Source organism: Heterodontus francisci, chromosome 11 (assembly GCF_036365525.1).
Source record: "Heterodontus francisci isolate sHetFra1 chromosome 11, sHetFra1.hap1, whole genome shotgun sequence".
NCBI classification, from domain to species: domain Eukaryota; kingdom Metazoa; phylum Chordata; class Chondrichthyes; order Heterodontiformes; family Heterodontidae; genus Heterodontus; species Heterodontus francisci.
This window is the reverse complement of record NC_090381.1, coordinates 116,775,805-116,789,027: the sequence shown is the minus strand read 5'-3', so window position 1 is coordinate 116,789,027 and position 13,223 is coordinate 116,775,805. Positions and strand designations below refer to the sequence as shown.

General features: G+C 49.7%; 1 protein-coding gene across 2 annotated transcripts in view; it reads right to left on the bottom strand.

Moving 5' to 3' along the window:
* Positions 1-13,223, bottom strand: part of ccdc50a (coiled-coil domain containing 50a) — a 115,003-nt gene that overhangs the window by 19,673 nt on the left and 82,107 nt on the right. For both annotated transcript variants that reach the window (XM_068042827.1, XM_068042828.1), the window contains 3 exons: positions 6,758-6,882; positions 2,993-3,037; positions 2,610-2,747 (listed from right to left, as the gene is read on the bottom strand). In XM_068042827.1, the coding sequence (XP_067898928.1) occupies positions 2,610-2,747; positions 2,993-3,037; positions 6,758-6,882 (308 nt within the window). The remainder of the gene's footprint in view (positions 1-2,609; positions 2,748-2,992; positions 3,038-6,757; positions 6,883-13,223) is intronic.

The following is a 13,223-nucleotide window of genomic DNA, read 5'->3' as shown; positions in this document are numbered from 1 at the left end:
GAGTTAGGACAGGGGCAGCAGAGCTTTGGATGACAAGTTTGCAGACAGCAGAAGGTGGGAGGCTGGCCAATAGTGCATTGGAATAGTTGGAATAGGTTACACAGGCATGGGTGAGGGTTTCAGCAGCAAATAGCTGAGGCTGGGTGGAGTCAGGCCATGCAATGGAGGTGAAAATAGGCTGTCTTTGTGATGGCACAGATATGTGGTTGGAAAGTCATCTCGGGGTCAAACATAACATCCCTCACTTTAACCCAAAAAGATGGGGTCATTGAACTGAAACATCAATTCTGTTTCTCTTTCTACAGATGCTGCCAGACCTGCTGCGTTTCGAGCATTTTCTGCTTTTTATTTCAGATTTCCAGCAACAGCAATATCCTGATTTTGTTTCCTGATTAAAAAAGGGTAGATGAACAACATTCTCAAAGTGAATCGTGTTACAGCCGTGGAGCATTGTACCGAGACACAGATTAAATCAGATACCAGGGAAAGCACAGTGCAAGTTTGGGTGAATGATCTCACCAAAGAATTCTATCGTGGGCCACAAGATTGAAGCTCAACCTGTTTACAACAATCATCTGAAACCTTGCATCAAATTAAAGCCTCAAAACTATTGCCTGTAATAGCTATTATTGAGAAGACAAGTTTGCACAGCACCCTGTTGCTTGGTGACAGAAAAAGACAAACCCATTAGTGTTTCAGTGTAAATTATGGAGTTCAACTGCTAGACCCTACTGTCTGTGTTGACCTGTGCATTGCTATAGATTAAAAAAAAGGCTACAGTCAGGACAATACCACCCAAACTTCACCATGTGCATGTTAGAAAAAAAGACGACTTGCGCCTTTATAGCAGCTTTCATGACCTCAGGACGACCCAAAGTCTCAAAGTGCTTTACAGCCAATGATTATAATTCTGAAATGTAGTTACTGCTGCAATGTAGCAAATGCAACAGTCAGCCCCGAAACAACAATGTGATAATGAGTATTGCTGAAAATTGAGACATGTCGTTGAAGCTTTTCGTCGTGCACTCATCAGGATTGTCCTGATGAGTGCAAGACGAAAAGCTTCGACAACATGTCTCTATTTTCAGCAATACTCAAGTTCTGTACTATCAAACGACTAATGTGATAATGACCAGATAATGTTTTTTGAAACAGTGATGTTGGTTGAGGGAATAATATGAGCCAGGACACCAGGAGAACTAGTGGCACAGTGGTTAGCACCGCAGCCTCACAGCTCCAGCGACCCGGGTTCAGTTCTGGGTATCGCCTGTGCGGAGTTTGCAAGTTCTCCCTGTGATCGTGTGGGTTTACGCCGGGTGCTGCGGTTTCCTCCCACAGCCAAAGACTTGCAGGTTGATAGGTAAATTGGCCATTGTAAATTGCCCCTAGTGTAAGTAGGTGGTAGGAGAATGGTGGGGATGTGGTAGGGAATATGGGATTAGTATAAATGAGTGGTTGTTGGTCGGCACAGACTCAGTGGGCCGAAGGGCCTGTTTCAGTGCTGTATCTCTAAATAAATAAACTCCCCTCCTCTGCTTGGAATAGTGCTGTGGGATCTTTCACGTCCACCTGAGGGGGCAGATGGGGCCTCAGTTTAACATCTCATCCAAAAGATGGCACTTCCGATAGTGCAGTGCACCCTCAGTATGCCATTGGGAGCGTCAGCCTGGGGTGGGACTTGAATCCACAACTTTCTGACACAGCAAGAGCGTTACCAACTGAGCCATGGTTGACAATGAGGAAGAAAAGGGGAGCAGTATTGGAAATCAGAGGTGGAAGACTAGAGCGCACAGGCTGGGATACAAGATTAGACGAGAGCCTGGAAGTGGGGCAGGGCAAGGTCATGGAGGGAAATATAAATGGGAATTCTGAACTTAATGCACTTGGGGTTGGGGAGTCAGTGAAAGTCAGCAAGGAGAGGGGTGAACAGCAAAAGAGAACTTAGTGGAGCATCAGATGTGATCAGTGGAACTTAGAATTTAGTGGTGACTTAGAATTTATGTAGAATGGACCTTGGAAGAGAGTTTAAGTTGAAACTGTTGGTCAAGAAGGCAAAGAGAAGACATGCCTGGTCAATACTCAACAGATAATTGGGCCATTGTCATGAGCATACAAAACTATTAATGACTGTGACAGCAAAGTATTTATGTTTTAATCATAGTTGATTCCTAACAACATCTTGGCTCAGAGGTAGCACTCTCACCTTGGAGTCAAAGGTCATAGGTGAGTTCAAGCCCCACTCCAGGACTGTAGCCCATAATCTCGCTAACACTTTAGAGCAGTACTGAGGGAGTACTGCTTTACTGGAAGTGCGATAATAGAATGAGATGTTAAAGTAAGGTCCTGTCCACCAGTTTACATCACGGTATTAAAGTGGATCCCATGGCACCATTTAAAGACAAGGATGTTCTCCAGGAACAAACAATCCACAGGTTGTGAAATGCTCAGAGATGTGGTAAAATGCTTCATAAATGCATATTCTTTACTAGGTGTCAACAAAGATTTTTCCATCAATTCTAACAATCAAAAAAATCCTGAATCAAATCTCACCCGGGATTAGGATTCTCATTTTTAAATTAGATTCTAACTAAACTGCACTTCACTTCTACCTTCATTTCCTGCTCATGCCTCTTGCATTCTGATAATCCCTTTTTCCTGCCATCTTCTGTCCTCCATGTAGAATCTTTTTCCTTGGATTTCCTGTGAGACTGCTTCTTCTCTTCCTCCATTAGTAACCGGGCGATCTCCTGCAATTGGCGGCAAGTAAAAGATTTGACCATGAATCCCAACCATTCACTGCCACACAACTCCATCAAGCCTGATTCTAACACCTCACAGAATTAAAGTCACTGTCCACTGCATTAAACATTATATAGGGATGACACAAGGGATATTCTATCCTGGAAAATTTAATGGAATAATCTGAAGCCACATCACCCAACGTGTGTCTGGTTAATGCTCCATTGACATGACCTGTGAAGGATGGTCTTACCTCATCTTGTGCCATCTGAGCTGCTCTGTTAGAATTTTGGATAGCCTGGATCAAGCACAAATAAAAACAACTGATTAGTTAATTTCCTGCTCAGTGACTGTGCTGCTTCACAGCTGATACACAACCTGCAGCCAACAGCTCCTGGAGGGGAAACTCAGCGTCATTTTATACATGATTGGAAAACTCACCACAAATCTCAATATACCTGCCGGTGGGAGTGGCAGGAGTAGTCAGTCAGGCTTGATGTCCCCTGGGTTTATCAATCACCCCTGCTGGACAGCATGTCCATGTGGGGATGGTGTGGGCCTTGGCATGGAGATTGTGGGTCCCTGCGGGCATGTGTGGGGATAGTGGGTCAGGTTGGAACTGGGCTCCCTTCCCCATGGAGGAACAGCTTGCTGATACTGCTCAGGGCTCCACATGTATAGACAACCATTTGGCAGAATACTGAAGGGTTGCCAACACTCATCGAACCCCAAACCAGCATCTTCAGGGGTTGGAAGGCAGGGGATGGGGGGTGGGGGGGGAGAGAGAGAGAGAGAGAGAGAAAGAGAAAATAGTCTGAAAGCAGGAAACACTCTCCTTAGTTTTTGCTTTATTTTATAAGGGGAACCCTGATCTTTAAACTCAGTTTCCAAGAATAAAAGCTTTTCAAAGAAATACAAGAAAAAAGAAAAAAAATATTTATTTATATAGCAGCTTTAGGACATCTCAAAGCACCTCATGGCCAATCAATTTGTGCACAGCACTGCCCCAAAAATAGCAATGAGGTAATGAGCAGATAATCTGCTTTAGTGATGCTGGTTGAGGGATAAATATTGGCCAGGACACCAGGGAGAACTTCCTGCACTTCTTCCAATAGTGCCACCAGATCTCTTACAGCCACCTAAATAAGTGGATAGGGCCTCAGTTTAACATCTTATCCGAAAATGCGACAGTGCAACTCTCCCTCAGTACTTCACTGACGTATCAGCTAAGATCAACTACTCCAATCCCTTGACCTTCTTATTCAAAGGTGAAAGTGCAACTACTGAGCCAAACTGGCACGTAGAACTTCAATCAATCTCTTTTGAAATTGTTCCACACAAGTCAATTTATTTGACATGTTGAATATTTGTTAAAAGGATTTGGTGCGGTAGATAAAGGAACTATTTCCTCTGGTGGGGAATAATCTTAAAATTAGAGCCAGGCCATTTAGGAGTCAAATCAGGAAGCACTCTTACACACAAAGGGCAGTGGAAATCTGGAACTCTCTTTCCCCAAAGGGTTGTAATGCTGGGGTTCAACTGGAACTTGCAACATAGAGCTGGAGAGATTTTTGTTGGGTTAGGGAATCAAGGGATATGGAACAAAGGCAGGTAAATGGAGTTGAAGTACAGATCAGCCATAATCTAATTATATAGTGGACAGACTCAAGGGGTTGAATGACCTCCTCCTAGTCCTCCGTTTCTAAAATTCATAGAGGCACTGTCCCAGAAAGCCTGCTGAGCTCAACAGGATGAAACTGAAGTGAGTTGCAGTTAACATGGGCACATCTTTCCTAACAGCACTCTGGGTGTACCTACCCCACATGGACTGCAGCGGTTCAAGAAAGCAGCTCACCACCACCTTCTCAAGGGTAAGAACATAAGAACTAAGAGCAGGAATAGGCAAATTCAGCCCCTCGAGCCTATTCTACCATTCAATATGATCATGGCTGATCTCATCTTGGCCTCAACTCCACATTCTTGCCCGTTCTCCAAAACCCTTCAACCACTACTAATTAAAAATCTGTCTATCTCAAGCGACGCCCACATCCCATGAAATTAAAAAAAGTCCTTAGACTAACATGGATCGCTGCTGATGCTAATGCACCTCAGGGACATTAGTGTCTTTAGAATTTCTGATGTTATCAGCACTTGCTATTCAGGCAGGAAGAGAACACACAGAACACAGGATGTTAAGCAGATTATTTTCTTTCTGATTTGTTAAAAAAATGTCTTGATGAAATTCTCTTCAAATACATCTCCCTGGCTTGGAGGAGGGGCAGTGAGCAGGTACTGTAAAATCACCATCCATTGATATTCAAGCTGGTTGCTAGGAGCAGAATATGCAAAGCAGGAATTGAGAGCAAGAAGTACAACTGTTTTTTTGTTAAGTATAATAATTTTAGAAAATGACAGGATTATGGTTTGGGGCCTGTGACATTACAAGCATTAGCACAAAGTCACAAGAAGCCTTCACCCCAGAGTTACACCGCTGACCTCCCTTGTCACTCTCAGCCAGGAAAGAATAGCACCCAGCATGTAACCCCAAAAAATGCCCACAGCAAGCACGACTGACCAGCTCCAGAATGCCATTACATTTCAATGCTCGGAAACCCCCTGCTGTATTCAAGTGTTGGCCCAATGCTAAACTCACACCTCCAATTCAGCAGATACAGATTCAAGGACTACCCTGGTGTTCTGACCAACACATCACTCAACCAAGCAAGCAAACAGATTAATTGATCATGTAAACTGATGAAAGGTCACAGACCTGAAACGTTAACTCTGTTTCTCTTTGCACAGATGCTGCCAGACCTGCTGTGTATTTCTAGCAATTTCTGTTTTTATTTCAGATTTTCAGCCTTCGCAGTATTTTGCTTTAATATTAATTGATCATGTGTCTCATTGCTGATTGCTAATTGGCTGCCGTATTTCCCATTACAGCAGTGACTATACTTCAAAAGTACTTCTGATGAAGGGTCACTGACCTGAAACGTTAACTCTGCTTCTCTCTTCACCGAAGCTGCCAGACCCGCCGAGTATTTCCAGCATTTCTTGTTTTTACTTCAAAAGTACTTCACTGGCTGTGAAATGCTTTGGGATGTCCTGAGATCATGAAAGGTGCTACATATATACAATGTAATAAATCTGATAATTTAAGGGTTGGCAACATGAAAACTGCCAGATTGCTATGAAACCTAAACTGCTTTCATGAATGTCCTTGAGAGAAAAGAACCTGCCACCCAGACCTGGTTCAGCCTTACCTGCAACTCCAATCCCTCATGATGTGGTTGATACTTAATGCCTTAAGGGCAATTAGGGATGGACAACAATAAATGCTGGAGTTTGCACAGGAGAATTTTCAGTTACCTCCATTGAATTGATCGATAAAGATGGCACTGGGTTGCTCTACTGTCATCAACAGAGAAACACAATTGCATGTTGCCCTTTGTTTTAAAGAGGTACAATGAATACTAGAATTAAAACACAAAATCCAATTTCAACAGAGTCAAAAGAAAATAATGAAACTAAATTTTAACATGAATGAGTGTTTGCTGGACTTGCATTTACATAGCACCATTCACAACCACAGGACATCCCAAAGTGTTTTACAGCCAATGAAGTAACACTGATGTGTAGTCACTGTTGTAATGTTGGGAAATGGGGCAGCCAATCGGAGCACAGCAAGAGCCCACAAACAGCAAAGAGATAAATGACTGAGGGGCAAATATTGGCCATGACACTGCTCCTCGTTCAACAGTGTAATGGGATTTTAGTTTTTACCACTGTCAAGATTGGCAGACGGGGCCTCAGGTTTCATGTCTCATCAGATAGATGGCACCTCAGACAGTGTAACACTCCCTCAGCACCGCACTAGGGGCGTCAGCCTAGATATCGCGCTGTGGCGAGAGGGTTAATCACTGAGTCATGGCTGACGCTGTTATACAAAGAGCTTTGAGGCATTAACATGAGCAGGTATTATATAAACAGCAGCAAGTAGACAGCTTTCTCTGCTCACCATGATCTCTTCTTCTTGAAGCTTCCGTGCTAGCTCAGCATCTTTCCACTCCAGATCTTTGGCACTCATCATTGAAATCCCATGCATGGCTTCCTTCACTCCATATTCCAGACTTGGATTCAGCCCTATTCGAGAATGTTAAACTTGCCAGTGAGCAGATCATTAAAAAACAGACAGGCCCCGCTCCCCCGCCATCCCGAGCAACATTTTCAATGATTTAATCATCCATCCGACAGGAGTCTCTTCAGTCACACATAGCGCTTCTCCCTGTGTTTTACACAAACAGCTCAGGTGTGTGCTGTTCTATAACAGTCTGGGCCTCCTTGGTCCTTTAGGACCCACGACAGATAGATTCCACATGGCGGCACAGTGGCGCAGTGGTTAGCACCGCAGCCTCACAGCTCCAGCGACCCGGGTTCAATTCTGGGTACTGCCTGTGTGGAGTTTGCAAGTTCTCCCTGTGTCTGCGTGGGTTTCCTCCGGGTGCTCCGGTTTCCTCCCACATGCTAAAGACTTGCAGGTTGATAGGTAAATTGGCCATTAGCAATTGCCCCTAGTGTAGGTAGGTGGTAGGGAAATATAGGGACAGGTGGGGATGTGGTAGGAATATGGAATTAGTGTAGGATTAGTATAAATGGGTGGTTGATGGTCGGCACAGACTCGGTGGGCCGAAGGGCCTGTTTCAGTGCTGTATCTCTAAACTAAAAACTAAACTACAGATAGATTCCACTACCAGAAGCAAATGTACAGTCACTAGAATCAGGAAATTTACACAGCATAGGAGGTGGCCATTTGACCCATCATGTCTGTGCTGGCTCTTTGCTAGGCCAATCCAAAGCTAACGCCATAGCCCAGCTCTTACCCCATAGCCCAGTTTCTTCCTCTGCTTCAAATATTTATTCAATCTTCCCTTAAAAGATGTTAACAGTCTCACTGCCTCAATAACTCCTAGGCAAAGCATTCTACATTCCAACAACTCTCCACATAAAGAAATTTCTCCCAAGTTCTCTCCTCGTTCAGTGATAATTTTAAATTGATAGCCCCTCATCAATAATTCCCATCCAGAGGAAGCATCAAAACTTTTCATAATTTTTAAGAAGATTGATTAAATCCCCTCTTAGCATTTTCTCTCCAGTGGAAACAGACCCAGTGCCTGCGAGTTCTTCTGTGTAACTATTGGCAAAGAGCAACCCAGAAGTTCTGCTTGAGGCTCTGGGCGTTCCCCCACCACCCCCATGGCTGGGAAGTGGGTGATGTGGGGGGAGGGGGTCCTTGTAGCATTTAGCAATCCCACACCAAGTGACAATGCCTGAAACCCAGGGTTTACATTTACCCTGGTGGCACAGCCCTCCCCAGTGGTGAACACAAAACCTTGTCTGGAGGTGGCGAAGAGTGGGGGGGGGGGCGGTTTAATCCCTCCTTGTGTTCTATCTCCCAATTTGTTCATCGAAGGATGTAATTGAACTAGAGAGGGTACAGAGGAGATTTACGAGGATGTTGCCAGGACTGGAAAAATGCAGCTATGAGGAAAGATTGGATAGGCTGGGGTTGTTCTCCTTGGAACAGAGAAGGCTGAGGGGAGATCCGATTGAAATGTACAAAATTTTGAGGGGCCTGGATAGAGTGGAGGTGAAGGGTCTATTCACCTTAGCAGAGAGGTCAGTGACAAGGGAGCATAGATTTAAAGTGATTGGTAAAAGGATTAGAGCAGACATGAGGAAAAGCTTTTTACCCAGAGGGTGATGGGGGTCTGGAACTCACTGCCTGAAAGGGTAGTTGAGGCAGAAACCCCCAACTCATTCAAAAGGAGGCTGGATATGCACCTCAAATGCCATAATCTGCAGGACTACTGACCAAATGCTGGAAGGTGGGATTAGAATGGGTGGATTGTTTTTCAGCCGGCACAGACATGATGGGCCAAGTGGCCTCTTTCTGTGCCTTAAACTTTCTATGATTCTATGCTTTCTATGAATCAGTCTTCCAGGCACAAAATACCTGTTGATCATTACGCTTTGTTCCTGTCACTGAGCCAAATTTGAATCCAACTTGCCACCTTACCTTGGATCCTGTGGGCCTTTACTTTTGTGACCAGTTTGATGGGGACAGTGTAGAGGGAGCTTTACTTTCTATCTACCACCCGTGCTGCACCTGTCCTGGGAGTATTTGATGGGGGACAGTGTAGAGGGAGCTTTACTCTGTATCTAACCCCGTGCTGTACCTGTCCTGGGAGTGTTTGATGGGGACAGTGTAGAGGGAGCTTTACTCTGGATCTAACCCCGTGCTGCACCTGTCCTGGGAGTGTTTGATGTGGACAGTGTAGAGGGAGCTTTACTCTGTATCTAACCCCGTGCTGTACCTGTCCTGGGAGTGTTTGATGTGGACAGTGTAGAGGGAGCTTTACTCTGTATCTAACCCCGTGCTGTACCTGTCCTGGGAGTGTTTGATGTGGACAGTGTAGAGGGAGCTTTACTCTGTATCTAACCCAGTGCTGTACCTGTCCTGGGAGTGTTTGATGTGGACAGTGTAGAGGGAGCTTTACTCTGTATCTAACCCTGTGCTGTACCTGTCCTGGGAGTGTTTGATGTGGACAGTGTAGAGGGAGCTTTACTCTGTATCTAACCCTGTGCTGTACCTGTCCTGGGAGTGTTTGATGTGGACAGTGTAGAGGGAGCTTTACTCTGTATCTAACCCCGTGCTGTACCTGTCCTGGGAGTGTTTGATGTGGACAGTGTAGAGGGAGCTTTACTCTGTATCTAACCCCGTGCTGCACCTGTCCTGGGGGTGTTTGATGTGGACAGTGTAGAGGGAGCTTTACTCTGTATCTAACCCCGTGCTGCACCTGTCCTGGGAGTATTTGATGGGGGACAGTGTCAAGGGAGTTTTACTCTGTATCTACCACCCGTGCTGTACCTGTCCTGGGAGTGTTTGATGGGGACAGGGATACCAGAACCTGCGAAATGCTCTGTTCCTGTGCATTTACATCCCTCATCTGAATAAACACAAAAAACTTTTAATGGAAAGAATTAAGATCAATTGCTGATTTTTTTTTTTTTTAAACAAAGCAAGTGGGCCTATTTTTCCATCGAAGATTTTGGTTTCACTTCTTTACGCTGCATTTCTGTCACAGTCCAACTGATCGCAGACAGGGCAGGGAATATAAAGGAAGCAGCAGACAAACCCCTAGAGGGATGGAGCATATTCAGACCAGATGTGGGCCCAGGCTGCTCCTGGGATACCACAGTGTGACCAACAGAGATTAATCGCTGCCGGTGGCTGTGTTTCCATTTGCTGACCTCAATGCACCCTTCTCCACCCTTCCAGGAAGCATCGTGGTTGAATAAGCAATGCTGGAACATTAGATCACCCATGCAGGGTCACTTTCAAAATACCAATGATTGCGACTTTTGAGTTATGCAATCTTGCACGAAAACAATTGTTCTGATATTGCCACAGCATTAACACCAAGTTGAAGCAGTCTGGCCCACTAACAAAACTAACTGCAAGGAAGACTTGCATTTTTGTAGCACCTTCCATAATCTCCAAACATACCAAAGTATTTTACAACCAATGAAGAACCTTTGAAGTGCATTCACTATTGCAATGTAGGAAATGTGGCAGCCAATTTATGCACAGCAAACTCCCACGAACAGCAGCAAGGTAAATAACCTGAATTTTCTTTTGGTAAGGTGAGGCCGTTAAGGGACAAATATTGGCCAGGACCCAAAAGGCAACTTCCATACATTTCTTTTAATAACGTGATGGGATCTTTTACGCCCAACCGAAAGGGCAGATGGGCCTTGGTTTAACATTTCATCTGAAAGACCACATTTCTGACAGTGCAGCGCTCCCTCAGCACTGCCCCTCCGACAGTGCAGCGCTCCCTCAGCACTGCCCCTCCGACAGTGCAGCGCTCCCTCAGCACTGCCCCTCCGACAGTGCAGCGCTCCCTCAGCACTGCCCCTCCGACAGTGCAGCGCTCCCTCAGCACTGCCCCTCCGACAGTGCAGCGCTCCCTCAGCACTGCCCCTCCGACAGTGCAGCGCTCCCTCAGCACTGCCCCTCCGACAGTGCAGCGCTCCCTCAGCACTGCCCCTCCGACAGTGCAGCGCTCCCTCAGCACTGCCCCTCCGACAGTGCAGCGCTCCCTCAGCACTGCCCCTCCGACAGTGCAGCGCTCCCTCAGCACTGCCCCTCCGACAGTGCAGCGCTCCCTCAGCACTGCCCCTCCGACAGTGCAGCGCTCCCTCAGCACTGCCCCTCCGACAGGGCAGCGCTCCCTCAGCACTGCCCCTCCGACAGTGCAGCGCTCCCTCAGCACTGCCCCTCCGACAGTGCAGCGCTCCCTCAGCACTGCCCCTCCGACAGTGCAGCGCTCCCTCAGCACTGCCCCTCCGACAGTGCAGCGCTCCCTCAGCACTGCCCCTCCGACAGTGCAGCGCTCCCTCAGCACTGCCCCTCCGACAGTGCAGCGCTCCCTCAGCACTGCCCCTCCGACAGTGCAGCGCTCCCTCAGCACTGCCCCTCCGACAGTGCAGCGCTCCCTCAGCACTGCCCCTCCGACAGTGCAGCGCTCCCTCAGCACTGCCCCTCCGACAGTGCAGCGCTCCCTCAGCACTGCCCCTCCGACAGTGCAGCGCTCCCTCAGCACTGCCCCTCCGACAGTGCAGCGCTCCCTCAGCACTGCCCCTCCGACAGTGCAGCGCTCCCTCAGCACTGCCCCTCCGACAGTGCAGCGCTCCCTCAGCACTGCCCCTCCGACAGTGCAGCGCTCCCTCAGCACTGCCCCTCCGACAGTGCAGCGCTCCCTCAGCACTGCCCCTCCGACAGTGCAGCGCTCCCTCAGCACTGCCCCTCCGACAGTGCAGCGCTCCCTCAGCACTGCCCCTCCGACAGTGCAGCGCTCCCTCAGCACTGCCCCTCCGACAGTGCAGCGCTCCCTCAGCACTGCCCCTCCGACAGTGCAGCGCTCCCTCAGCACTGCCCCTCCGACAGTGCAGCGCTCCCTCAGCACTGCCCCTCCGACAGTGCAGCGCTCCCTCAGCACTGCCCCTCCGACAGTGCAGCGCTCCCTCAGCACTGCCCCTCCGACAGTGCAGCGCTCCCTCAGCACTGCCCCTCCGACAGTGCAGCGCTCCCTCAGCACTGCCCCTCCGACAGTGCAGCGCTCCCTCAGCACTGCCCCTCCGACAGTGCAGCGCTCCCTCAGCACTGCCCCTCCGACAGTGCAGCGCTCCCTCAGCACTGCCCCTCCGACAGTGCAGCGCTCCCTCAGCACTGCCCCTCCGACAGTGCAGCGCTCCCTCAGCACTGCCCCTCCGACAGTGCAGCGCTCCCTCAGCACTGCCCCTCCGACAGTGCAGCGCTCCCTCAGCACTGCCCCTCCGACAGTGCAGCGCTCCCTCAGCACTGCCCCTCCGACAGTGCAGCGCTCCCTCAGCACTGCCCCTCCGACAGTGCAGCGCTCCCTCAGCACTGCCCCTCCGACAGTGCAGCGCTCCCTCAGCACTGCCCCTCCGACAGTGCAGCGCTCCCTCAGCACTGCCCCTCCGACAGTGCAGCGCTCCCTCAGCACTGCCCCTCCGACAGTGCAGCGCTCCCTCAGCACTGCCCCTCCGACAGTGCAGCGCTCCCTCAGCACTGCCCCTCCGACAGTGCAGCGCTCCCTCAGCACTGCCCCTCCGACAGTGCAGCGCTCCCTCAGCACTGCCCCTCCGACAGTGCAGCGCTCCCTCAGCACTGCCCCTCCGACAGTGCAGCGCTCCCTCAGCACTGCCCCTCCGACAGTGCAGCGCTCCCTCAGCACTGCCCCTCCGACAGTGCAGCGCTCCCTCAGCACTGCCCCTCCGACAGTGCAGCGCTCCCTCAGCACTGCCCCTCCGACAGTGCAGCGCTCCCTCAGCACTGCCCCTCCGACAGTGCAGCGCTCCCTCAGCACTGCCCCTCCGACAGTGCAGCGCTCCCTCAGCACTGCCCCTCCGACAGTGCAGCGCTCCCTCAGCACTGCCCCTCCGACAGTGCAGCGCTCCCTCAGCACTGCCCCTCCGACAGTGCAGCGCTCCCTCAGCACTGCCCCTCCGACAGTGCAGCGCTCCCTCAGCACTGCCCCTCCGACAGTGCAGCGCTCCCTCAGCACTGCCCCTCCGACAGTGCAGCGCTCCCTCAGCACTGCCCCTCCGACAGTGCAGCGCTCCCTCAGCACTGCCCCTCCGACAGTGCAGCGCTCCCTCAGCACTGCCCCTCCGACAGTGCAGCGCTCCCTCAGCACTGCCCCTCCGACAGTGCAGCGCTCCCTCAGCACTGCCCCTCCGACAGTGCAGCGCTCCCTCAGCACTGCCCCTCCGACAGTGCAGCGCTCCCTCAGCACTGCCCCTCCGACAGTGCAGCGCTCCCTCAGCACTGCCCCTCCGACAGTGCAGCGCTCCCTCAGCACTGCCCCTCCGACAGTGCAGCGCTCCCTCAGCACTGC